Source organism: Sparus aurata, chromosome 21, assembly GCF_900880675.1.
Source record: "Sparus aurata chromosome 21, fSpaAur1.1, whole genome shotgun sequence".
NCBI classification, from domain to species: domain Eukaryota; kingdom Metazoa; phylum Chordata; class Actinopteri; order Spariformes; family Sparidae; genus Sparus; species Sparus aurata.
The window spans coordinates 20,074,037-20,100,895 of NC_044207.1; the positions used below are offsets into that span (position 1 = coordinate 20,074,037).

At 40.7% G+C, this 26,859-nt stretch overlaps 2 protein-coding genes across 3 annotated transcripts in view; one reads left to right on the top strand and one right to left on the bottom strand.

Annotated features, from left to right (window-relative positions):
• pth1r (parathyroid hormone 1 receptor) overlaps positions 1–12,262 on the top strand; it is a 58,722-nt gene extending 46,460 nt beyond the window's left edge. Inside the window, exons 7-13 of the mRNA XM_030403914.1 lie at positions 3,761–3,914; positions 4,307–4,367; positions 5,829–5,895; positions 6,050–6,144; positions 7,161–7,302; positions 7,618–7,659; positions 7,746–12,262. Coding sequence (XP_030259774.1) covers positions 3,761–3,914; positions 4,307–4,367; positions 5,829–5,895; positions 6,050–6,144; positions 7,161–7,302; positions 7,618–7,659; positions 7,746–8,108 — 924 coding nt within the window. The 3' untranslated portion in view covers positions 8,109–12,262. The remainder of the gene's footprint in view (positions 1–3,760; positions 3,915–4,306; positions 4,368–5,828; positions 5,896–6,049; positions 6,145–7,160; positions 7,303–7,617; positions 7,660–7,745) is intronic.
• Positions 12,263–12,418: 156 nt separating this feature from the next.
• Positions 12,419–26,382, bottom strand: tmie (transmembrane inner ear). Of its 2 annotated transcripts, none has more exons than XM_030402051.1 (4): positions 26,004–26,382; positions 18,832–18,949; positions 18,256–18,405; positions 12,419–12,726 (listed from the first exon to the last, which is right to left on the bottom strand). In XM_030402051.1, exons 1-4 carry the CDS (start codon positions 26,130–26,132, stop codon positions 12,428–12,430), a joined length of 696 nt encoding a protein of 231 aa, XP_030257911.1. In that variant the 5' UTR covers positions 26,133–26,382; the 3' UTR covers positions 12,419–12,427. The 2 variants fall into 2 exon arrangements, with proteins under 2 accessions (XP_030257911.1, XP_030257912.1); XM_030402052.1 differs by lacking the exon at positions 26,004–26,382 and adding an exon at positions 21,942–22,352.
• Positions 26,383–26,859: the final 477 nt, after the last annotated feature.

Consider the following 26,859-nt stretch of genomic DNA (forward strand, 5'->3'; position numbering starts at 1 on the left):
AATTGTAATTGGATTAGTCCCTGCTTGATTGCATTACAAGCGCAGATAATTTGACTCGTGGTGTAGATGGGCGTTTGTTTCCAAAGAGGAAGTGGTATTTTGCAAAGTCTCACCTGCTTTTCCAGTGCTGGAGCAAATAAACTGTACTTTTTGTCCCCGTGCCAAGCTTTTACTAGGCCAGAACTTGGCTTTCACTTTCAGAGTCGAGTTTAAAAAATGGGCACTTTTCATGCATGCTTTAATATGCAAACAAACAATTTTTCGCAATCTATTTAGTGGGCACGTTTATCCTGGGGCTCTCCAAGTTGAGTTATACGGGATTAAAAAAGGCATAAGTAGTTGATTTATGTGACACATTGAAGGAACTTAGACGTTTGTGCTTGTACAGGCTGCATACTGTAGTGTGTGTCATAAATGGGACCCGGCGACTACTGAAGATATATTAAAGGAGACCTATTATGCTTTTTATTTTTCTTCCTTTCCTTGAGTGTTGTATATACCGTTTGTTGTGTATGTAAAAGATCTTGAAAGTTAAATAGGTCCAAGTCCGCACCAACAGAAGCTCCTCTCTCCCACAGAAAAGACTGCTCCTGAAACGCCTCATCTGATTTACGTGACTTTGTGGTTGCACATTACGTCGCCATGTCGCACATTTGCATAATTTATAGCTAGTGGCTATAGTTTGGAACATAAGAAAATAATTTAGCACAGCTGTGCTGTTGTCGTTAGCTGTGCTGGCTCAGGCGTGTGAGAGCTGGCCAATGGGAGGAGGCTGGATATTCGGGAGGGCATTAAAGAGACAGGAGCAGAGGGGGAATACCGTGTGTTTTTTAGCACTAAAGCATGTAAACCTTTTCTTGTAGTAACCCAAAATAAAATTATGAACCTGATAATGAGCAAATTATATCTCCTTTGATAAAAATGTCAACTCTATGTAAATCTAAAGGAAAGTCACATAACCGACTATTGGTACTTTCATTTATTGAGTCTGACTGCATATTGATAATAAAAATGTAATCAAACTGTTTGATTGCTACACATCTGTCTTTTATGAACAATAACAAAAATCAGCAGCCATAAGAAAATATAATATTCATAAAAAATATATACATGTAACCATGGACCTGTGTCTCATGAAAGGAGTAAAACTCAAATTAATGGCAAATCCTCCTGCTGTAACCCAACAATGCTTGTAAGAATACAGACTGATTACAAAAGATCCAGAAGACAATTATAAGACTGGTAATCAATATGGAGGGGAAGGAGTGTTGAGAGAATATGTGGCTTGTTAGTGCCATGGCAATACGGCAGCTGGAGCTGGTCAGTAATGTGGAGTTCGACCGAATCAATAGCTGGCTGAATCATTACGGCATCCTGGGATTTACAGACAACGTGTCAGTAAGACTGCAACACTATTTGGATCACTATCAACCCCTGTCCAAACAGACAGATCTATAACTAGACAAATCTCACTTGCAATATTGTATCTTAAAGGCACAGAAGTAGGATTGTCAACCAGTCTGTTTATTAATCAGTTCATATATTTATTTATTTTCAATTCATTCAATCGATAACTTGGTCGATGTCTGTCTTATACAAGGCAAGGAGGCCCGGGGGAAATTCACATTCAATTCACGCTTCAAAAATCAGTTAAAACTGTTATCACAAAAGCGGCCGCTGGTTGCCATTATAATTCCAATTTGTCAATGATCTGACTCCTGAGTCCACCATATATTTGTAGTCTCAACAATCATTACAAAGTTAGCATGTAGGTTGCTGTGATGCCACACTCATGCCTTTTCATGTCTTTTAAAAGTAAACACAGCCAGCAGCTGCAACAGAACAACAAAAAACACAGAACAAACACAAATTGGAGGTTGAGGTCAACCTCCAATTTGTGTTTGTTCTGTGTTTTTTCTCTGAACAACACTTGGTAAGTGCATATAATGAATCAAGAAACATTTTAGAGTGTGTATACTACCGGATAATTAGCACAAGTGCTTCAGGACTAGACCGTCAGGAGAGCCAAGATAAAAGTAATGCCTTTTACTCTCAAAGTAAAAGCTTCATGTCCAATTAACTGTACATCCTTTCTTCATGTGCGGTACATCTGCTCTAAACGCACTTGAATATAAAATAAATAAAGCGTAACCATAACTTTAAAGGAGAAATTGCTAAGATGTGGGTAGAATTTAAGTTTAAAACATAAAAAAAACACAAAACTGAACCAACGTTATCAAGCGTGTGAAGAAACAACAGTGTTGACGTTAATGTATTGTGTTCCAGAGATGAGATCTTAAGTTAGCATGCTAACCACCTAGCCCCGGCACATCCTTTCTCCTGTTGTTTTACTGCATAGTAGCTTTTGCTCATAAACTGAAGACATGATTGGCAAACTTGACTTTTCAGCTATAGAATACAAGTCAGAGGGTTAATATAGTAACTTGAATTTATCCTGCTCCTGCCATAAAAATCTGTAGTAAATTTCCCAGCAGTTGTCTCAATGGTTGTTGAGAAATTTCACTCAAAATCAGAAATAGAGATGCTGATGAAACGTCAGGGGATCAACAAAGTCATTAAGCTGCATCCTCCTGGGACCATAAATCTGTGCCAATCCATCCAGTGGATGTCAATTACGCTGAATAAATAAAAACTTTGACCCACAAGAGGCATCGCAGAGACAGTAGAGTCAATAGATTACCAAGTCCTCGAAGGCCATGAATGTCTGTATAGAACTGTATGGCAATCCATGTAATTGGTGTTGAGATATTTCAGTCTGTAAAAGTGGTGGATCAACCGACCAACGGAGTTCCTTTGCTGCTTGTGTGGCTAAAAATGTCTGACCTTATGATGTGTTTTTGGGCAGAATTATCGATCAACAAAAGTCTGTTGTTTAAAAGTAATGAAGGTTTAGAAGATATCATTGCTGATCTTAAGTAATAAAGACGAGGCAACACCTCTCAACAAAATGCCAAGTTGCACATAAGAGGAACAAAGACAACATATAAAAGAAACTAACTCAATGGCAAAGAGAAATGTTTTTAGCTTCAATTTATAGAACCAAGAGTTGGAGCAGACCTCAAGTTTGCTGCAGTGTTCTCAGGTTTCCTGGTTGTCTGTAGCAGACATGCAGTGCTTAAAAACTGAATGTTGCCCCCTTTTTTTTTCGGACCCTGGGGGCAGAGAGCAAACATGTCTCAGAATACATTTTCAGAGGTTTCAGTGGGTTCACAATATAACAGCATGTACAATACAACAGAATGTATTCTGTCCCTAAACATTTCAGTGTTTTTTTAAACCAATAGATCTCCTTGACATGCAGAAAAAAAGCCAGTGCAAAGAGCTGAAGACAGGAGGTCTGGGGATCTGCTGCAGCTGTCAGGTTAAATGGACTGTGTTTAATTTTAGGTGACATCTAAAGTATGTATTTAGTATCTATTTAGAAATCTGCAGTTGAATATTCCAGTGCAGATTACCGAAAACATGCTCCAGTTCCGTGCTTTTTAACGATGTATGACTGCAGTATTAATGTTATCGTGTTTGACGTCGGACTCTTTGAAGTTTGCTTGCCTTCGCTGAACTGTGGACTCAACTGCTGCATATCCAAACCAGTGACAAAAGTGGAAAGTGGAAAATAATCAAAAACATCTTTCTTTGTTTTTCTGTTGCTGAAATATTTTATTGTAGAGGAGAAATGAGAGAATGCAAATGATTAAGTATTGATTAGATCGGCTCTTCTGGTTTGCTGTTTTTTGTATAGATCGGCTGCAAGGTTGTGGTGACCCTGTTCATGTACTTTCTGGCAACAAATTACTACTGGATCCTCGTGGAGGGTCTTTACCTCCACAGCCTCATCTTCATGACTTTCTTCTCGGACAGAAAGTATCTATGGGGATTCACTCTGATTGGATGGGGTGAGTTCTGCTTCATTTACATATACTTCCATGCATATGATTAGCAGAATTAAAACCGTGCAAATTAAATCACATGTACTGTGAGGTGTTCAATCTTTGATCGTCTAATTACAATGCAATACATTTCGAGGGAAAAAGGCCAAGTCCCCTGCTGATTTCTATCATTAGAAATGTGATGACGATGGAAAATCTGCATGAATGTGGGCTTTACGGTTCCTGCATTGTACACACTGTGCGTTTAAGTTACGTAAGCACAGCGCATACAATGTGGATGCTGTGCTACCCAGGCTCTACCCATATGAGCACATTATGGACCTCTTATAACTTTACTGATCATATATCATTTATAGATATTTTTTTTTAAATGTAAATAGTTGTATTGTATTTTTCAGGAGTACCGGCTATGTTTGTGACAGTTTGGGCAACTGTGAGAGCCACATTTGCAGACACAGAGTAAGTGATCTGTATGAATATTATTTTAGGTTTTTGTGTTCTTGGAAAGTTTGGATTAAGAAGTTCTGTATTCAAGCTTTCCAAGAACACCTTCAGTGTTTTATATTTGTTCTTGTGCATGTAAAAGATCTCGAAAGTAAAAAAGGTCAGAGGCTCCTGTCTCCCACAGAAAACACTGGCCCTGAAATGCCTCATCGGTAGTCATGCCTTTAATTCCATGACTTTGTGACATCGCAAGATGTCACCATGTCTCATATTTGCATAATTTATGCCTACCAGCTAGTTCGGTACGAAAGAATTCAATTAGCAAAGCTGCTCTGTTATTTTTCCCAGTGTTGGCTCAGGCATGTGTGAGCTGATTGAGTATTCAGGAGGGGCCTGAAAGAGACAGGGGCTAAAATAGAGCATCTCAGAAGGAGAGAGAATACAGTGCTGCAGCGCTGGCCAGTGTTTTTGAGCATTAGAGCAATTAAACTTGTTCCAGTAGAAACCCAAAAGAAAATTACAAACCTGATTATGAGCATAATGTGTCTCCTTTAAAGAAATGTTTTGCATCGCTGAGCATTTATCTCTGGTTACAAAGTCTTGACTTGTGAAATTCAAAGATGAAGATAAAGAAGTATCTGTAATCCTCACATACAACAGGTTGTAGAGCTAAAAGGAATTAAAGTAGATCACCTTCCACTTCTGAGCAGGCAGAACTCTTCAGAAAGTAAACTGCCTTGAGGTGCTCCGCTATCTGCAGTCTCCACTCTAGTTCTGCACCACTAATGGCTAAGCTGGTATCCAGCTGCTGTTCAGTGGAACTAAACCACATGTTACACCTCTCATTTCTGACTCCATCCTACCTTCTACCTGCCTGCTTCTCTCCCTTTGGGCATGAAATCAAATTCAGCGTCATAGTCTGGGCAGTCTAAGCATATCGTACATTCAGCAGTAAAATTTCCCCCTGGTTAATATCATATAAAGATGAACTCAATGTCCTCTTTGGCAGCTAGGGCCTCAGTTGATGACATGTGACAGTTTAGGCCGAGAGAACTGTTTGGATACCAGCTTAAAAAAAGGCACGGATTATGTTATTTCAGTGTCTTGGTGCAAACTTGAAAAGTCTTTTTCAGAAATGCCAAAGCTCTTGATCATGAAGGGGGCTTTATGTGAAGCCCTTGAGTAGTGAATAAATTCATGAGGAATTAAAGCTGGAAACATCGTATTAATATTAATTTTGCAAAATTGAATTCATTTCTGAATGGTTTCGCATGATACTTGTGTCTAAAACCATCAGATCAGTCGGAGAGAGGAGGGGAGAGTCGGTGTCGTGTCCCCATCTGTATCTAAATCCTGTCATTTTGTGACACGGCAGCAGTAATCATTAGAGACACCCGAGTGGAACGGAGGGACTCTTGATCATAACACAGTATGTATCTCTTTCTGATCCATTATCTTGTTGTTTATCCACTGCAGGTGTTGGGACTTGAGCGCCGGCAATTTGAAATGGATATATCAGGTGCCTATCCTGGCAGCTGTTGTGGTGAGTACACGCTCAGAACTTGAACCTTCCCCCTGCTGCAGAGGTAATTACAGTGTTTTAGTGCACCTGTGGCATTACAGCTGCTGGACAAAACACCTTATTGTGGTTGCAATGATGGTTAATGATATCATTATGTTTCTATTTTCTTCTTTAGGTTAATTTTATTTTATTTCTGAACATCATCAGAGTCTTGGCAACTAAACTACGAGAAACAAACGCTGGAAGGTGTGACACAAGACAACAGTACAGGTACTGAGTGCTAGCATTGTAAGAGATGGTTGTTTTCATTTCTGAACCTCTACAAGACCGGCTGCGTCTCTTGATTCACTCATCATATGACATACTTGTAACCTGCAGCACAGCCAGCCTGTTGATACCATGAATGAGCTTACTCTGATTGCATTTGCATCAAGAGACAGGTTCCAATGCCGTGATTACAAATAGCCCACAAGAATGTCCCTTGACTGTCATCAGCCAAAGTAGGGCTGCAGTTATCATTACTGTCATTACTGATTAGTCAGTAAGATAGATTTCTCATTTTTCTTTAAAAATGTTTATTTTGAAATGATAATGTTTGAGCTTGTAGGGTTTAGAGACGGAACTTGAATAGAATGAATTATCATTTTAGTGTAAAATTAAAGTGAAGCTGAAACTCAAGGAACCCAAATACAGAAAAAAAAGCCTTGTGGATTAAAGCAGGTACTCTGAAGATGTACTGGGAGAGAACGCAAGACTGGGAAGCTGACATAGAAACATGAATGAACCGACATACAGTGGAAGGAAGAACACAGACTTAAATTCATTCGGGCGGGAGGACTAATAAGGGACGCATGAAACTAATAGGGCAATCAAAAAAAAGACAAAACAAAAACAAAAAGTCAGGAATTGTAAATAACAAAAGGACACATGGGGAGAAAACCTACAAAATAAAACAGGAAATGATTAAACTAGAACCCAAAACTATGAAGTTGTCACCTATGTTACTTGCACGTTACATTCAAAGTTCAGGTTCATTGTTATTAATTCTGTAGTTGTAGTATTAGCAGCAGTGGTTGTACTGACAGGTTTTCTGGCCTTATCTTACTGGATTTCTTTGTAGCTAACGTTGGTGTCGCTTATGTTTCTTGCCAGTAAAACCTGAAGCATATCATTATTTGTTTAAACTGTATTTTAGAATTGTAATCATGCAAATAACCCTAATTTTTTACTTTTACTTTTTTACCTATTTTTATGTATCTGTAATCTGACGTAATTTGTTTTTCCAGAAAACTGTTGAAGTCCACATTGGTGCTTATGCCACTCTTTGGTGTTCACTACATCATATTCAACGCCATGCCGTATACGGAGGTTTCTGGAATTCCCTGGCTGATCCAGATGCACTATGAGATGCTGTTCAACTCCTTCCAGGTAAAACCTAGAAATGCCAGAAATGCAAATTTTGCTCTCAAGGTCCCGATGAATATTAATGTACTCTTTCAAGTTGAACAAATCCGGAAATCAGGGGTTTTAAACATCCTCTGGGTGAACATGTATTCATTACCAAAAACACCTGAAGGGATCAGTTACCTAATGTAAGATATTTGCGTCTTGTTTAAATGGGTTTTATCTGAAGTGCAATAAAGAGGATTTGAGGGCTGGCAGATTATTTAAAATATATTTAATGTGAAATTATACAGCCAAAATTTGCATGGGTGAGTTAAATCATTCTCTACTCTCTTCCAGGGATTCTTAGTGGCAATTATATACTGCTTCTGCAATGGAGAGGTAAGGACCTCAGACATTGTACAGCAAAGACTCCTGCATATTATTTAAACTCCATATGAATAAATATAAATCACTTCTTCCCTCAGGTGCAAGCTGAGATCAAAAAGTCCTGGAGCAGGAGAACTCTGGCCCTGGACTTCAAGAGAAAAGCTCGTAGCGGCAGCAACACTTACAGCTATGGACCTATGGTGTCACACACCAGTGTCACCAACGTCACTGCCAGAGGACCGCTGGCCCTCCACCTCACCACGAGGCTGGGACCGGTGCCTGTGAACGGGCACCGGAACCTGCCCGGCTACGTGAAGAACGGCTCCGTCTCTGAGAACTCGATACCCTCGTCAGGACAGGAGCTCCACATCCCAGACGAGGAGCATTCGGCTCACACGCGGCCCATTGAGGACGAGAAACCCTCACCGGTGGTGGAGGAGGAGAGGGAGACAGTCATGTGATCGCCAGGACTGCTCTGTAAAACAGTCTCAGGATGGTCTGAAGGGGAATGGTCGCATGCATCAACACTGCCAGTTTTTCCTCCTGTGAATTGAGCCAGAACACTGCCGACTGACGAGGCTCAAGGCGAAAAGGGTGAATATCTCATGTGAGCTGTTCGCCCTTTATTTTGGGGGATGATGACCCTCATCGTTGCGGCAACTCATCGCAACTCTTTCACCAACCACCTGCCACAGTGAATGTGCAAAAAGGATAAAAAACAGACTGCCATTTCTTTTTTCTTTTCCACTGCCATATCTGTTGTTATCTTGTTTTCTGATTGCTCTTTTTAGCTCAGCTTTTGTGCATAAATTAAACCGGAGTTAGTTACAGTAGCAGCCAGGAACAGCCTTAATCACCGATGTAAAGCCAGGTGGGTTTTTATTGGCACTTATAGGGGCAATGTCAACGGCAAGTTTTCGTCTTAAAAACAGTAATGCTCCTCCTTCGAGGCATCTGTTCATGCTTTCCGGCATGGTTTCTCATTTGTTCTGCATTGACCTAAATCCACTTCAGTGTAAAAGGGAAGGTACTCAGGTAATTGAAGTCCTCTGTTGTTGCACACCTATTTTTATACTTTTGAAAGTGGTGTTTTAGCCTGGTCAGCATTTCTCTGAGGATGTTGGTAAGTTGTTAACGTTAAATCATCGTTGTTTTTCTTTTTCAAAATGTTGTACAGCTGTTTAGAAAAAACCCAGCATCCATCTCTCCTAATCACGGCAGACGTCGAAGACTTCAAATGAATGTTTCATATTCAAATTTTCCCCCAAAATACCTTGCGACACACACACACAAACACACACATACACGCACACACACGCACACAACATGATGCCAAAGTAAGAATATGTCTTTGAAGACTGTCTCTCTCTCTCTTGCACTGGGTTCAGTGTAAGGTAAAATAGAACTAGTTCTGGAAATCTGGAAAAAAAATGGTATAATGTGTTCGTACACGTTTTTTCAAAAGCAAGAGAGACCCCATTTAAAAACAGGGTGCAGGAAACGGTCGTATATTCCAGTGGAATGTTAATTAAATGAGGAACCCAAGAAAATCTCAAATTCCGCTGGAATTTCAAGAGTGACATTCAGGGTGGATATGAAGGAAAACCCCAGAAATGAATAACATGCAGTAATTTTGACAGACGGTCCAGTGTTATGCTGCTTTTTGATGTATATATGTATATATATACAAGTCAAAATGTTTACAAAGATCAGAAATACATTCTTATTGTGAGCTAATAGTGTTCATGTGTATGGTTATAAAGCTATGTTTCAATGTACTTTTTTTTTTTTTCATGTGGTTGTTTACGGAATGTTTGCAATATTTGATTCTGTACATAGTCCCCAACAAAACTGGTGAATATATTTACAGGTGACAGAGGGCATTCAAACGAGCATTTAATGAAGCATTCCACAATATATATTTCCAACTCTGTAACTTGTTATTTACTGCACTTAACCTGCATGGGTTGCAGGTTAGGTCACATTACCTATAATACCAAAGAGAAAAGGCACGATGGTGCTGCCGGAGAGAAGATTATTTTGCAGTGTTTCTTTGTATTTTAATCCACCGTCTTGTATACAGTGACCAGAAAGTCTTAAAGTTGCAGCAAAATCTCCCTTCAAAGGAATAAGTGTTTGCTACTGATCATAGGTTTAGAAAAAAAGAAAGTAGATAGATAAAAGCGCCCACACGGATTTAAGTTTCTTCATAAATACTCGGTTTCATGCAAAACAGAAAGTGAAGCGAATGAGAAAACCATTCCGCCTCTCAGTGGCTTGGTAACGATGAGCCGGGACCATTAATATTAAAGGCAGTTTTGTTGCTCTAAGTCCTCCACTTGTATTTTTTGACTTCACTTGGTCTCAGGAGCTGAATTAGTGGCTATTTGGTTTGGACTCATATGTCTGCTGGAGTTGTGATCGAGATCAGATTCAGCTAAGTGGAGTTTTACCTCACATTAATTTGAGCTAATATGTGACCGAAGCTAATATTTGCTCTTTTACGCACGTGGCATTTTTATTTTATTTTTTCATCCTACAGTCGTGACCAACGTTTGTCGGCAAGCTCTCTCGTCCCTTTTGCCGTCGTGTTCTTTTGGTGACCTCACACTGACTGAATCACTCACCCCAATCCCCTGATTCCCAGTTTAGGTCCACCTGATGCTCAGGGTGTGAGTTTTCATATTTGACTCATATTTGAAAGGTCAAAGCCTCGTCTGTTCGAGTTTTGACTGCCGGCATCTGACTGATTCATGCTTCAGATTACACTTGAATAAATCTGAATCTCAGTGGTTTACCATCAAGCAGATGTTTAAATTATTCACTTTGTCAACAAATCCCGTGAAAAGACCAAAACCATCAATGAAAAGACTTTAAGCATTTAATAAGCTTATTCCTACGAGACAAAGATCTCAGATCAAAAGCACATTAAGAGGACACACTGTGATACTGGGTGACATTTTCCTTAATTACGACGAACCTGGGCACTGTAGCTGATTCCCGCAAACATAACAAAAGCATAAATACTCGCTCATGTTTGGGTAATTTGCTAAAAGTACCCTGCTGCTTCTGGAAATGATGATGTTTTTTTTGTTACATAATAGATTAAATGAAATATCTGTTACTTGTTTTTAAATAGTTGGAGACAAAGAAACAAAGACATGGTAGGAGAGTATTCAGGGATTGGGCTAAAACATTTTCCTGGTGCTGCTCGGCAATCAGAAAAATATAGAAGAGCCCAACCACGCGATATGTATTGAATATTCAACAGCATTCATTTGAGCCGGATAGTTTTCTTACTGTTTATGACAGCAGGTCTGACAGTGTAGCTTATTTTAAGTCGAGCCCACAAAATTAAAAAGTGCATCAACGTTCACCATGACAGCGAATGTGTGATCATGCGCAGCTGAAAATAGTCCCCAACAAATGTGTGATTTCCCATTGTTCGGGTCACATTTGCTAAAAGCTACATTGCCCTGATTCTTTGGGAAATTATCCAATTAATTATTATAATTTTATATATCTGTAACTATTTTTTTTAAAGATTTGGAAACAGAGATGGCAGGAAAGTACTTAACATTGATGTTTTTGGTCTTTTCATGGCATCGCTTGGCAAAAACCTTGTAATGTCAATTAAATATTGACAGCAGTCATTTTAGCAAGATGGCTTCCTGTTGATTTTGTCAGGCGGTCTGACAACCGGACATTTTGAATAAATTTGGAAAAGTTTCATGGGCATCAGGGGTCAGTTTTGCAACTCCAGGGTTGAGTGGATTGAGTACAACATTGATTGCGGATGGCTGCAGACCTGCAGTGATAGGACCCGGAAAAAAAGACTGAGGTTGAGGGAAACATAGTCATTTAATAATACAAGTATTTCAGTGTCACATCAGATTTTTTTTTCCTCTTGAACCGGCTTCTGTCTGCTGGTATTTATTGCATTTTCTCACCATTCTCTGGAAGCTTAATTGTAAATTTGTAATGAGTGCAGTTGTAGTTCGTACAATATTTTTAAATGGAGTTGACTCGCTCTTCATGTTCAGTCTGGCTCTCCACGACTTGCCACTGGGCAAGTAAACATATGTTACTGTTGTGTAATCCAGACAGCCTTCATTAAAAAGGCGGCTGGTACCAGAGCATGAAAATCTAAAAGACAACAAAAACAAAAACAAAAAAACATGAAAAATTATATTTGAGCACTTTAATATGCTATAATACAGTATTTTGTTCCGATTGTAACATGTAAAATGATTGTGTTTTTTGGAAATCAAGTGTACAGTGAGGCCAATAATCTTAGAGCTAATGTTGTATTTCATTGTTTTCAAAATACCTCTCATGGGAGTATAAAATGTGTTTTGTTTCATTGTCTTTTTATTTATCTCGTGCCGAAATGTGCTCAGTGGAGTCGACATTCGTGCTTTAGATACGGTCTGTGGGCAGTGTTTGGCTAAAGTCTCATCTCATCTTCTCATCGCTGTAGAGTGACGTGGGCACGCTGTAGATATCAGTGTAAACTTGGGATAAAAATAGAGGATGTTTTTTGTTTTTTTTTCTGGTCTCCAATGTTCACCAGTGAATTGTGAATAAGTAACAATAAATGTATGATTTTACTGTACTCTGATATTCTTGCGACTTTCATGACTCCAAAGCACAGACACAATGCACTTTGTCATATATGAGGTTTTTATTCATTTTTAAATATAATATGATACAAATTTCTTTGAAAAAAAAGAGTGCAAAATGCTCACAGTGAAAAATATGAAATGACTTTTTGCAGAGTTCATTTTTGGGCTTTCTTGGCTCCCCCTTTAGCCCCTCCTTTGCCTCCTTTCTCTCCTTTCTCCCCCTTGTCTCCCTTCTCTCCGGATTTCTTCCCTTTCCCTTCACCGCCTTCTTTCTTGGATGTCTCCTTGTCACCTTTTTCACCCTTCTTCTTTGTTCCCGCTTCCTTTTCATCTCCTTTCCCCTCTTTGGCACCTTTGCCCTCTTTCTTGCCCTCCTTGGACTTCTTCTCTCCTTTATCGGCGTCCACTTTCCCAGAGACCGTTGTCACTTCCTCGGTTTCTTCAGGTTTCGCAGCTGTGGGGAAAAAAAAAAAACCAAGACAACAAAAAAAGTTAACGGCTTTGCGGCAGCATCAGGTATCATCAGGGTCCTGCCTGTAATGCTAATTGGAAAGGAGACTCGAATACAACAGAATGCCGCGCTAAGTGGGCTGCTTTTAATGAAGGCACATCTGTTTCTTTCACTTCTAATAAGCATGGTCTGTTTATTCTTTTAATGACACTGTTTTAAGGGCCTTTCTGGGTGAGAAATGGAGAACAAAAGTTTACAATCAGAGTTGGGTTTTCTTCTTCTTTCCCAGTTACTCAGGAGGTGACACCCTGAGGATGGACACAGCTGACGGAGGTGAAATAACAGAATATCGATTCTGGGCTTTAAGGTAAAGTTCTACATTTTCAGATATATCTTTACTCACCTACTTGTTCAGTGTGAGATAAGAATATTTCATGGTACATTATGATGAAGCAAACAGGGGCGGTTCTGGGGGGGGGCCAACAGGGTCCAGTGCCCCCGTAACTCCAAGTCTGGACCCCCCTGTGGCCCCCCTGACAGGGAGTCTGCATTAATAATACAATGACAGATTTCTTACAATGATTTTGTTCTGAAGGGAAAGGCAGAAATAAAGTGTCTCAGCAGTTTACTACCCAATCAAAATTGCTGAAATTGTAAACACTGTTTTGTCTGAATGAGGGATTTATCCTTTTTTCCGGGTTGTATGTGCCCCCTAACAAAAAAGCCGGTCCCAACCTGGCCCCCCTATTAAAACTGGTCTAGAACCGTCACTGGAAGCAAATACCAGTGATTGGGTAGCTTGGCGTCGTTTAGCATTCAGACTGGAAAAGATAAAGCATCTAACTTAGCTCTGAGGTAACAAGATCTCATCAGCACCTCTGAAGCTCACTTGTTAACATGATAATGTATCTGATTTGTTCAATTTGTACAAAAGCCAGAAGTTTTCTTTAAAAAAAAGGTTTCAGGAAGATTATGGTCACTAAAACTCCACATGAAGACTAAACTACAGGAAGTTATCAGCCCGGGATCCAGATGTGCTCATGTCGTGTTTGTTCTGATTTGCCTAGCCTCCCTCCTGTTCAGGCATTTCCACTTGGGAAATTCATGTGGTCGCCATTGGACGTTCCATTGCTATATACACTGTATAGCATCAAAAGAGAAACATAAATACAGAGCAGAAGAGCATCACCAGTCCAGATTTAAAGTCACTCATCACACGTTTCACTGCTCTGCCGGCTTAATATTTCTTCTGCTTCCATAAAGCCCTGGCCCAACTCAGGCGTCACACCGGTTGCTCTGATTGTATGTCCAATTTTATCCAGAGGCATTTTAGTTTGCATTCCTTGGACACTGATAAAGGATTTGAGAGGGACCTGACCAAGATGCATTTGCGTATTAATCTGGTGATGCTGAGCTAGGAAATTACTGCTGCGGGCCAAGAAATAGTGCAACAAACAACCTCACGGAAAGCATGCTAATAAGCACTCTCTTCAGATGCTTTTTGGTGTTTGTTTTGGCATTTTCAATTGAACATCTCTTTGACATTTTTCTCTCGAGCAAATATTCCCACACCTGACTGATAATGCTGAGAAGTATACATGACTCAGATAATCTTAAAACAGGTTGGTGTGTAGAGATTCTGAACCAGTAAATGTTTAAAAGCTGCTACCCTTTACAGAAGAGGTAAAGAGCATGAAGGATGCACCCTCAAATGAAAGCTGTCACTGAGCCAACGGGGTCCAACAGACCCCCCCAAAAACTTTAACAACATCAGGTGATAGTTTGCAAATTATACCTGTAGATAAGCAAGGAGCACTTGTGTGATTCTACTCTTCAGCAGCAATTTAAAAGCTGCGAAAATTGCTCAAAGGAAGATTCCAGTTGGGACCAAACAAAGCTTCACTGCTTTTTTTTCCCTGTATTTTTTCCCAGAAGCATATGGTGTACAGTCGCTGGACACACAAATAATGGCCAAGAAACCAAACGACAAACACACACTAAATGTTGAAAGCTGCTGGAAGGGGTCAGAGGGAAAGCTGAATCTATTTAAGTCCTGTGCCCGGAGAATCCGGCTGTCGCGAAATGATCAACCGACCATCAGAAGTTTGTGAATGGATTTTTTTTTTCCACTTGTATCCTGTTCAAACCTCTTTTCTGTTGCCTCTTTTTCTCCTTTTTTCTTTATATACCCGCGTGATGTGACAAAAAAAACCTGATGATGCATCAGTGAAGTGGTTTTAAAGCTTTGGTTGGTCATGGCTAAATGTGGAGCTGTAATTAACTGTCATAATTTGAAACCCAGATGTGCCTCAGATGTAGACATTCTTCACATTTTGGTCAGGCTTAAAGCGTCGGGGCCTTTTTGCACTTGTTGTTTACATGCTGTGTGTTGTAGCGGAATAATTAAAGGTTAACGTTGCCTTCGACAAAAAGCCTTGACTTTAACACCACCAATAAATGCCAAAGGTTCGGCTTTTTTGATGAAACTCGAGGGCATTGTTTCGCATTGTGGCATTCAAAAGAAAAAAATCCCAGATCAGTCTAAAAAAAATCCAGAGTGTAAAAATGATCTCTTAGTTACTCTCTCCCTGACTGCCATCGCAAATAAAGCCTCCTGAGGAACAGAGCGGAATTTGTAACCAGACCAAATTCCTTTTCGCAAGTCCGTCACTAGACAGACGACGTGCCGTGAACCACAAATGACCTCTTCCTCGTTGCCCTCTAGGAGCAGTAGTGGACAGATGTGTGAGAAATGTGTTTGAACAACAGCTGAAAACTGTCTGCTATCAATTAGAACACTGTCATTCTCAAAGGCGGCAGAAAGGAGGGACTGATGCTCTGCTCCCTCTTGAGTCCCTGTTCCTCAGTCAGCATGAGTGCTTGTAAGGAGATGGAGATAGAAGAATGACAGCAGCCTTTGATCCCCCCCTCCTCTTCCTGTGTGTGTGTGTGCGTGTGTGTGTGTGCGTGTGTTAGTTGGCAACAGATATTGGCTGTGAAACTGAAGAGGGCTCACAGTTTTTCTTCTCTCGTATTGACTAGATGTCACAGATGCTTTTAACAGATTGGTATGTACGTGTCAACGGTGCGGAGAAATTACTAATGACGAATCACACATGTTTGAATGGTGTGAAAACTTGTAAAACAACCTTGTTCCATTCGTTTTCTACTTTTACAAAACAAGGTAATTTTCTTTGTTTAATCTCTGAAAGGCTGTTTTTCTGTAAACACATGAGCAGCTGTTATGTGTGAAAAAGGTATTCATACACACCGCATCCAAAGAAAAGAGAGGCTATTTATTGATCCTCATCTGTAACGTTAATTTGTCTGCCAAGATGTGCTTGCTGTTGTTTTATTGACTGCTTTGGCAGAACATTTCATATTTTTCAGAGGGAGAACCACCGCCTTCATCAGTGATCAAGCCAACCAATCTGGTATTTTGAGCAAAACTAGGACGTTTTCCTAAACCTTACCAAGTGTTATTTGTGCCTCAACCCGAGCAGAGCTGCTTGTGACAAGTGTGACATAGAAAATTCTAATACTTAAACAGATGTAGAGTTGCAACATAGGGAAAAATTCAGTTTTTAGGTTTCTGTTGTTTTGCAGAAACATTCGTTCTGGCGATGGGGTTGCTTTTTTTCACATAAGCGGCAGAAATCCCCCAAGAATCAGACTTTGTTGTGTAAAACTAGCGGAGTTACCTTTAGGTTTTTTTTCAAAGACACTGGCATCCCTTTATTTTCTCTGTATGTGGTCATTAGTTTGTTGAATATTAATGTTCGTTTTCCAGCTCAGCATACCCGAGCATGACTGGAGAAAAGGAGGAAATTATATATTTACTCGTACATTTGTGCTGTGCTCCTCCAGAAGCGAATATTAAAGTATAGTTTGGTTTCATATCTGAGAGCAGCCACCCTCCCTCTCACCACTCTACTCCGAATGGCTGCAGTCAGAGTCCCGCTCCTTCAGCCCCTCTCTCCCAGCCACACGGTTGAGTAGTTATGTAGTCAGGGAAGAGCATTTACTCCAGTGCACATGAGATCAACTCTGTGATGACTCTGTAGGTTGAGGAGCTACGGATGCTCTCACCACAGTTGGTTTACCATGTGATCCTATTTGACACAGTTATCATGCACGAAAAACTTATTGACAGCCCAGTGATTTTTCTCCCGTAATTAATCACAGGATAGCCAATGAATGGATTTGTGCACATGGCTGCGTGATGTATCTTGGATAGGAACGGGAAAAGACAGATGTCAGTCCCTATTTGTCATATTTGTGACCTGCAATCTGAAAAAGTCACGGCTAAGCAGCTGCAAGATGGCTGAGATGCGCACCAGGCAACACGCCAAAATCCTGAGAGAAAGAGGAGTAGAACAAGAACATTCAATCACAGATGAGACCATTGTTGTTGGCATCAGCGATCATATTTAATTCATACAGGCAGGAGATAGTGTGAATGATTTGCTTTATTCAAAGCAAACAGACACTGAGCACACACATGCTGCATGCATTAGCATTTTCGCTGCTTACAGTCATAGCAATTTTGATAATGAACATTATACAACATTATAAAAGCCTTCTTACATGCAAATGTGCATGAAGCAAAACACATGCATCTATATTAAAACGATCTAGACCATCAGAAAGAAGAGAGACTCTGAAAAATACAAAAGTATGAACTACAAAAGTCCAGCTGCCCTAAAGAAATCATAATTGCAGAGAAGCAGTACACAGTAAAGTTTAATTCCGTTGCTGAAACCGAGCAAGGTGTGGAAAATTTGGATTTGACCCAAGTGATGCAGGAAACATTCGAAGGAGACGTGTATTTCTCTTATACTCTTTTTGCAGCGATACAGTAGCATTTAATGAATTCCTAAAGGGTCGACAGTAGGATAGACGAGTGAACATTAAGGGTGGCTTCCGATGAAGAAGAGAAGTTAAAAGTCACTCGGCCAATAAGAAAGAATAGGAAAAGAAAGAAGAAAGGTCATCCCGTCTCTGACAAAGTGAGGGTGCTGGTCTGCTCCTCGCTGACCCTGACTACTGAGAGCTGACTGTTGTTAGCACTTTGACTTTGCACCTGCTCAGAGACTGTCTGTACTGCAGGAGCATCTGGGGTAGCTGGAAGAGAAGAGAAGAGAAGAGAAGAGAAGAGAAGAGAAGAGAAGAGAAGAGAAGAGAAGAGAACATTTAGTATAACAGAGCAGAAGAATTGAAACAAGTGCAGCAGACGTAGGGAAGTTATAAAAAGAGACAGTCAAATTTAAGAAATTAAAGCTGCCCTAGAAAAGAGGTTATGTAAAAAGACAGCTGTCCTCCTAGACTTAATCATAAAGTGGGACTGCAGCAGAGAAGAATGTTGTCAGAGTCTTTGGCTTAAACCAGAGAGAATGTGGCTCATCCACCAACAATCTACAAGCAGAGTCCCTCCAAGAGATCACCACAGCCAACATCAGACATCGGAGCTGGTGTATGTCAGCGTATTTGACATACTATTATAAATATCTAAAAGATATTAGAGCTACTCACATCCGGGGATCTCGGTCAGCTCATTCAGAGGCGGCACCGTCTCTAATGTGTTGGCGTATTTCTTGGCGGCCTGTCTTTGTGCGTGCCGTGCCTCGATTTCCTTTTTGGTTCTCGGGATGCGACATTTGAATATACAACACAGGGTGATAACTGCGTGAGAAGGGGGGAAAAAAACAGGTGCATGATGAATTTAATTGCATAGCACACCCCTCTTTTACGTGATGAGGATGGATCTGGATGTTTGCGGGTGTCACTTCCGCCTGTTTGTGGCGCTCACAATATTGGGGGAAAGTGCATTGACAAAGTTGAGCTTGACAACCCCAGGACATCACTATGGACAGTATTGGAACCACTTCCTACTTTAAACTGTGGCTGACTCACTTCTGGAAACACCTCTTAATCCCGACAGAATGTAACTGTCATCACCACTAATTACACTGCGCTTGGCTATCTTGCTGTGGATATACGTAATCGCATGCTGAATCCTCCTCGGCCTGCAGCTAATCCCCAAGAGAGCTGCGTGTTTGAAGAATCATGTGAAGGTGACAAGGAAGTGACTTAATGAGATGTACCAACCGACTGCCAAAGCGAACATGGCAAAGATGCCGATGACCTGCCAAAGCCGCAGCCCCCAGAAAACGACGGTCTCCGAGGTGACGGGGTCCGGCTTCTTGGGGGGATCTGTGGGTAAAAGCTGTGGAAAAGATGAGACAACATTGATTTTTTTAGGTATTTCATCACCACAAATAAACCGCCACAAACTGGTAAGTGGAGAATATCTGAATGTAGACATAATATATGAATGAAGGATTCGATTTACCCTTTTAGCTTTTCTTTAAAATTCTGTTCATAGAGATTACAGGAAAATGTAGCCTCGTGTCTCAAGCAGCTAATCGCACCGTAAACAACGAGTTGCACATAAAAGAAGAATTCTTGGCCTAGTCATTCTAATCTCCTTGCTATACCCACAAACCATGACTCCTAGAGGGTAAATCAGTGTCAGAGGATAGCCGTCGGGTCCTGAGTTTGTTATTTATCTCATTACACAAATGAATTGACAGTTCCTTGAAGAGAGAAAACCACTGAGCTGACTTGAAGGAAAAGTGATGTTTTTCTTCAAGGTGTTGGCAGAATGTTAAAAAACAAAAGGCCCCGGTGTTAGCATTTCTCGAGCCGCTGCCAGGAAAACAAAAAAACCCACATGACCTGCGGGTTTCTCTCTGGCTCCGTCTCCACCTCAATCTCCCCTTTCTCAACCCAAACAAGCTCTGAGGCACGGGGCGTTTTTTTTAGGCTGCACTTTGTCTAAGCTTTCATGACGGTCTCAGTTGTTGTAAAAGTGCAGAAGTTCTGTCGGAAGCGCTCAAAACTTGAGCTTTTCAGCATTGCAAAACCTCTCTCTCGCTCTTTCTCTCTGTAAGCCAGGTGAACGGGGAGCAATCAATAAGAAAAAAAAAAAAAAAAACGGCATGTTTTTGTGTCAGATCAATGTCATGGATCACTACTTTGCCAGCATGCTACCGGTTCCCTGATCAAATCAGCATGAGGATTTCTCGCTGTCCACTGTATATCGATCGCTTGATTGAATAATAACAATGTTGTCTTTTTCGAAGCTCTATACTTAGAAGCGATGGATTCTGAAAATGGATACTTATTAGCTTTGTGTACTGACAACATCATTATGTGCTGAAACAGGGACACGCTTTGAGAAAAAAGTTGAGACGGTGATATAAGAGGAAGCTCTACAGAGGAAGCCTCAAAAAACCTTCGATTGATGAATAAGCAGTTGTTCAAATAAGCTTTGGATTGGTGGATAAGAGCTCCTCTTTCTCCAGCGTCTCTGTTTTGTCCTTCTGTGGTGTGTGAGGCTCTCAACATCAAGGCCAACGAACCTGTTATTCATGCTGTTTGTCTGACCTGACTGACTCTCGCAAGCCACAGTGTCAGAACGTGACAATGCAAGCCGTCCGCGGTTCCTCTGCTGTTTGTCTGTCGAGGACAGCTCAAGGGGGGGAGCTGCTGAACTTGAAAAAAGAATCCGCACTGAAAACGGATCTGACTAAGTTTAGGCGTGCATTTGTGCAACTCCCACAGAAAGGATTATCCTTGATGGAGATATATAGCGCTGCTTTTAAATAATAACCTTTTATTTTTTTGCCCCAAGAGCGATTGTGTAATGCTAAATACTTTCCTCTTGAGGGGAATTCCACGTGGCAGGATTAGCGGGCATAAGCCTGAAGTTTTTCTTTTGGTGGAACAAACAACACAAACTCAGAAGCATTGTGACCTCAACTTACCCCGTCTTAGTTACTGTGTTGCCAAACTGATTACACGTTTTTGTTTGCTGCAGGTTGGTTGGTTGGTTTGCTCGATACAATTTCACATGTTTGGATACGTGTTAATGTTTTGATTAGTTGTTCTAAATGAAATTCTTCAGGGACTAATCATTGAAGATAAGCCTAACTGAATGGAGGATTAACATCTGAAAAAACAGAAAACGCCGCAGTGGGATGCAGCTTTAGTTATTTCGCATGAAATTAGCAAAGGACCACTTACTAATGACTTTAAAAGGATATCCTGAATCGGTACAAAGGATATGTTCAAATGTGTACCATGCTGACAGTTTTTACATTCTATTTCCTGGTATTTGGAACCAGGTTGTTCAAAATTCTACTCTTGGCTGTTGACTGTCTGACTGTCAGTATAAACAGCGTGAACATTTTCTTTTCTCATTTAAAGGGGCAAAACAGTAGAATTGGCTACCTGTTCAATTCATACTCAAAACAAACAGGGGGCACTATATCATCAGAGCAGCTGCTAACTGCTGCGGTCAGATCAGTTAGCCACAGCCCTGTTAGCAGAGCAGCTCACAGCACCATGGCAGTGTTTGGTGTTCTCTGCAATGCATTTTTACATATTACATATTACATATTAAATCTTTAAGGAACTTCTGCCACCAGCTCGAGCTTCACTTCTTTCTCTTTTTAAAATTCTGGGTGTGTCAGAGGGAGGCTGTTTCTAGAAGTTTCTTGTACTTTCTCTGACCTTCTACAATAATCTTTAGTGTCCGCAAAGAACAGCATGATTTATTACTGTTTTACCATTTTATATATTCATATATTGGATATGGACCCTTTTAATTAGCCTGTAGTTTCTTGCACCGATGCCTATAATATGCAACCATAACTCATCCAACGTACTAATAAAAAGGTATGTTTTGTCAGTGATTGTAATGTTGTATGTGTTTCTGTATACAGAGCGAGTGAATTGCCTATTTTCGGAAGCAGAATTGTTTCTATCAGCTTGTTATTTTAAGAAAACTCAACACAGTCCAGCTGCTTTCGTGCAATCAGAACATTCTAGTGGCCCCTTCCTCTGCAATGTTACCCTCCTGTCTTCAGCCCAAAAGCACAAAAACAACCTGTCGTACCACAACTCATCACACTCATCCTCCCGTTTGCATCCATGTTCGAACATGTGCTTGGCGCTTCCTGTAAGACCGTATAATATATCAGGTTTCAGCACATGTTCACTCGCTCCTCGTCAAGCAACAACTCTGGCAGCCAAACAGTAAATAACATGAAGCCTTTTAACAGCAAAACACCTGCAACCATCACAGAGAACAGCCCTCAGGATGTTTCCCGAGAGAGACCTGTGGAGGACACGGTGATGTATGAGACTCTTACCTCAGGGTCCGGGATCTGGGAGAACACGGAGGACATGCACTGAGACAGCAGCACTGCTCCCCAGCCCCGCAGCAGGAGCTGAGGTGGACATACAGGCTGATCCCCAACCATTCTTTCCCCTTCTTTCTCCCTGCAGCCACCCTGCCCCCTCTCTCCCTCTCTTCCTCTGCCTCTTCCTCTCTTCTTCTGTCTCTCTGCCTGTCTGCCTGCCTGCACTGGCGCCGTTTACAGGACAGGACCACAATGGCCCCGGGTGATTAATTGTTACTATGATGCTGACGGCTTCCTTCCATCCACATTTGTCTGCTGCTTTGCTCCTCTTTGTCTTTTTCCCTTCTCCTACACCACTGCAGGAACCCAAAGACACACCGGCGGTCACCACTGCAGGCGGCTGAAAACTGCTCCACTACAGTGGAGGGGGCCAACCCTGCCGTTAGGGTACATTAATTAATTAATAGGACTGGTGTGGTTTACAGCTAGCTCATCCTGCTGGGGACAGGCAGCTAACACAGAACGTGGGGGGATGGGCAGTACAGTTCACCATGAGGTTGGCCAGCGCAGGACAGTGAAGCAAAAGGCTGTGAGCGCCATCGTGATCATTACCTCAGAATCCGGAGTGTAAAATATGTCACTGCCTCGTCGCTTCAGTTTGACTAAATGTTAAGAACCACAGTGCTGTAGAAAACGACCTTTTCAGTATGCCAAAGGAAAGAGCTGCTCTCTATGGTGTTTCCAGTGATGATAAAAGCATCTTGTTTTTTTTTTTTTTTTTTACAAGAGGCCATACCACAATGAAAGTACTCAACTGATAGCTGAAGTGCTTCTTTCATGTCTCATGCGTAAACACAAAGGAACTAAACACAACTTCAAAACATGAGTTCTATCTTAGTCTTCTGAAATTGTGAATTAGATGAATGCACTGTACAGAGTTGAATCAAACAATGAAGATAACATTCTCAAGAAACGTGATCAGCATGAGATGATTTCCCAGCATGCATTGTTTGCGATTTAAGAATGATTTGAAACATATTGTGAAAATTTGTGGTGTGTCTTCAATATGTTTGGAGATGAGTCGCGGTTGTTTCTGTGGAAAGTAATGGAAACACTGCACTGATAAAGGTCAGTATTGAATTTAGCCTCACAGAGACTTTATATTTATTTTGCACAGTCACTTCCTGTCAATATTATCACAAAGCTGGTCCCATACTGAAAGTAGCAGCTGTAGCTCTACTTCATGTGAGTAGAGGAACTGATTCTTCATACTGAGAAATTATAAAAGGAAATAAAACATTAAATTTTGATCAGTGTGACTAAACAGTTGTTCATTTTACTTAATATCTCAATGCTACTGAGCCTGTTTTCTCGTGTCCACTCAGCCTATCAATTAGTTTCACAAAAAAGGGGAACTTTCAGCTAATCATTCAACCTAAGATAGGTAAACTGCCAGGAGAAATACATTTTTTTCAGGCCAGGAGTTAGCTATTTAGCACGCTAACTTCAGTAGCTAGATATCTTTGCAACACAGTCCACAGATGTCTTTGACATGATGTCAACCCTGCTATTTTTAAATTCTGTTGGTAATTTTACCATTTTTTTTAATACTTTAAACAAAAATAATTACATGTTGCAGCTGTGCGGCAGCAGTTGAACTTAAATTTAACACCTTGCAGCATTTTCTGTGATCCTATTTCATGTTTTGCTCAAGAAATCTTGAAGTGTACACCACAGGTCATCAGCCTGCAGATACAGTGCTGCAAGAAATGAAAAAGTCTTACAAGATGAAAATATCACACAGCATAAATTGAGAGATTTTAGCACCTAGGCATTTAAATACTAACCCACATGTTCAACAACACATAAAAGGAATACTTTGACATCTGGCAGAGATTTCAGTGAGAATATTAAAATCCAGCTTATACCTTTCCGTTTAATATAAGGCTACAGCCAGCTGCTGTACCTACTACCTCTGAATCTCACTAATTAGCGCTATATATCTTTTTTGCGTAATCAGTGCAATAAAAACAGTGTTACGTGTAAAAATAACATATTGTTAGGGGTTGTGTGCCAGCCTGATCCTCAACTCTTGAGCAGTTACTTCCTGGAGCTCAGAGCCACGAAGCAGTCAGGTACACAGAACCTCTGGAAAGGAATTAAGTTTATTCTTGACATCTTTTATGTACAGATAAATTAAACAACACATACTAACTTATATCAATTTTGTTACCTTTGGCTAGTTTTGATTCACCCCTTGCCTTATATTTAAAGGAGAACTTCGGTCGATTTAAACATGCAGCTTCATTGCTCAAGCTACCCTTGACTTGCCAGTACCGAAGACGCGAACAAATTTGGTCCAGCCATTACAGAGCTCCGTGAACGGAGATGTAGCATTGAACGCTAACAGCATGGGGTCAGAACTTCACGCTGTGTTTTAAGCATCTTAACATGCTCCACATCTCACACCAGAAGTTATGCAACATCAGCAGACACCTTAGCACACAGCACTGTAGCGTGTATGACTCAAAATGAATAAAAAAGTAGTTAAAATAGTGTGTTTGTGCAAGCAGCTACTTACCTGTTTGTTGACATCCGCGTCTTCCGGTAGCTAGACCAAACTAGCGTATCCATCGAGTGTGCACTTAACAGGCTTAACAGGCTATTGTAAGGCTCATGGCTCATGACAGGCTGTAACATGGACATGTACATTATGAACATAAACACGAAAATGCTGGAATACGTTTCCGTCTCCGCCAGTGAGGGAGTAAGTGCACGCTCTTTTTTATTCAGTTTGAGTCATACACGCTACAGTGCTGTGTGCTAAGGTGTCTGCTGATGTTGCATAACTTCTGGTGTGAGATGTGGAGCATGTTAAGATGCTTAAAACACAGCGTGAAGTTCTGACCCCATGCAGTTAGCGTTCAATGCTACATCTCCGTTCACGGAGCTCTGTAATGGCTGGACCAAATTTGTTCGCGTCTTCGGTACTCGCAAGTCAAGGGTAGCTTGAGCAATGAAGCTGCATGTTTAAATCGACCGAAGTTCTCCTTTAATGGACAGACATGAGTGTATCAGTGACATTGGCATTAATCTTCTTATCTAACTCACAGTGAGAAAGTGGACCAAAATTATTTTAATAAAAAATAATTTAATATTGTTCCACACATGCTTTGTTACTGTCGCTCTCTAGTGGTGTCCAGTATCTGTGTTTTTCTGTCTGCCTATTATTTTCATTTGTACAGAACATATTATCAGCATGTATCTTCTAATCCCATGTCATCAGTTGCTATTGTGCATGTAAAATCCCATTTTTACACCTAGCCCGATAAACAGCCTTATATTATACTAACTTAGATTGTATAAAGCTTTCGGTTAAATGACTGATATAAAGAGACTGATGGACACACCCTGCAGAGAGACGCTTTCCACATGGATTCTAGGCTCATCCTTCCGTCTCCTGACAAGGAATAGACTCTTTGACGAGATATGCCATTAGTCCAAGTGGATTCTTTGTCATTATAGTCCCATTTGCCCAACCTCTTGTTGTCCCTGCACAAGTCTTTGAATAACATTGACGAAATACCTCTTTTTCAAGATCGTCTTACCAGCAAAACACTATGACTCACTCATTAATCACCATGTAAACTGGGGCACTAGACAATATGTGTATTGATCAAGGAGCATACACTTGCAGTATGTAGCATGATTGAGTCTTGCCTCCCTGCTGAAGACTGATAGGAAATGTTCCCACCAGCCTGCAGCTCCATCCTGAGGGTTTTTAGTGATAATGAGAACCCTTGTCCCTAATCTCAATCAAACATAGCTCCCAGTGATTGGCTTTTGTTAGAGGTACTGCCGCAATCAGCATATTAATGCTACGTCATGTATGTCAAGTCTGACTGGTGGCATATAAAAGAGTCTGCTGTTTCGTTAATTTTATTTTACTTTTATTCTTACATATTGCACCAAAATGATTCACGAGCTTAGATAGCTAATATTTTGAATGTGAAGCACATTGTGAACCCACTTGCTCACTCTGCAACGCCTTGTTTAATTAATCATCATTACCATCATAATGCGCCAGTGAGGATTCCAGGGTGTCCATGCTTCAAGGGAATGTGGTGAGACATGATAAGCCATAAAACACACAGAAAGGATTTCAAAATGTCTGTTTGTAGAAGGTTGTATTTCAAACATTGATGGTTCTATGACACTGTGTTCTTGTCTCACGAATGTTTCTTATTTGTGGTTATCTCTAGTGTTGCAGTAGCTTGCTGGTAATTCCACTAAAATCATATTTCCGTATTGATTCAATTGGTTAAACTACTTTCTTTATTTCTGTGCTGTTAACTTCTGAAACTACAAACTATTTGGGGCTGTTTGCTTCTCTACTGTAATGGAACCCCCTCTGACCAGTACTAAATTGATGAACTGACTCAAGGACAGAATCAGAATGAGAAAGACCAACCAGGGTGCCATTTTCCACCACTCTTAAGCCTTCAAAAAAGGGCGTCGTCACACTCTGATTGTTGAGCAGCCCCAAGCTGCTCTCACTCAGTAATTAGGAGCCAGTCTCCCAACCAGGTGACCGGAATCCACTCCAATCAATTCAGAGGAACTGAAAATAAAAAAAGATGACACATGTACAACACAATGAGTCTGCTACAAAATGTTCAGAACAGGTTGTTTCTATGTCAGAGGCATTTTGGCTTATTAAGTAATCCTGCCTGGTGCAGGTATCTGACTGATGGGTACTGTCTACAAAAGCAAAACAACAAAACCCTAAGTTGACATTCAGCACATTCCCATAAATTGTGTTTAAACATACTTTTTTTAAATAATCCATCAACAAGTGGGCACTTTTTGTAATAAACTAAAACATTGTAATAAATTCACATCACATGTATTTGTCAACTGGAATATT

Excerpts from the sequence above, each read along its gene's own strand:
- tmie (XM_030402051.1), bottom strand. The coding sequence starts at position 26,132 with ATGTTTGAAATACAACCTTCTACAAACAGACATTTTGAAATCCTTTCT. Across the intron at positions 18,950-26,003 it reads CTCACTGGCGCATTATGATG|CTTTTACCCACAGATCCCCC; the intron begins GTAATGATGATT and ends TCTTTTCCACAG. Across the intron at positions 12,727-18,255 it reads GCTGACCGAGATCCCCGGAT|CTGCGAAACCTGAAGAAACC; the intron begins GTGAGTAGCTCT and ends TTTTCCCCACAG.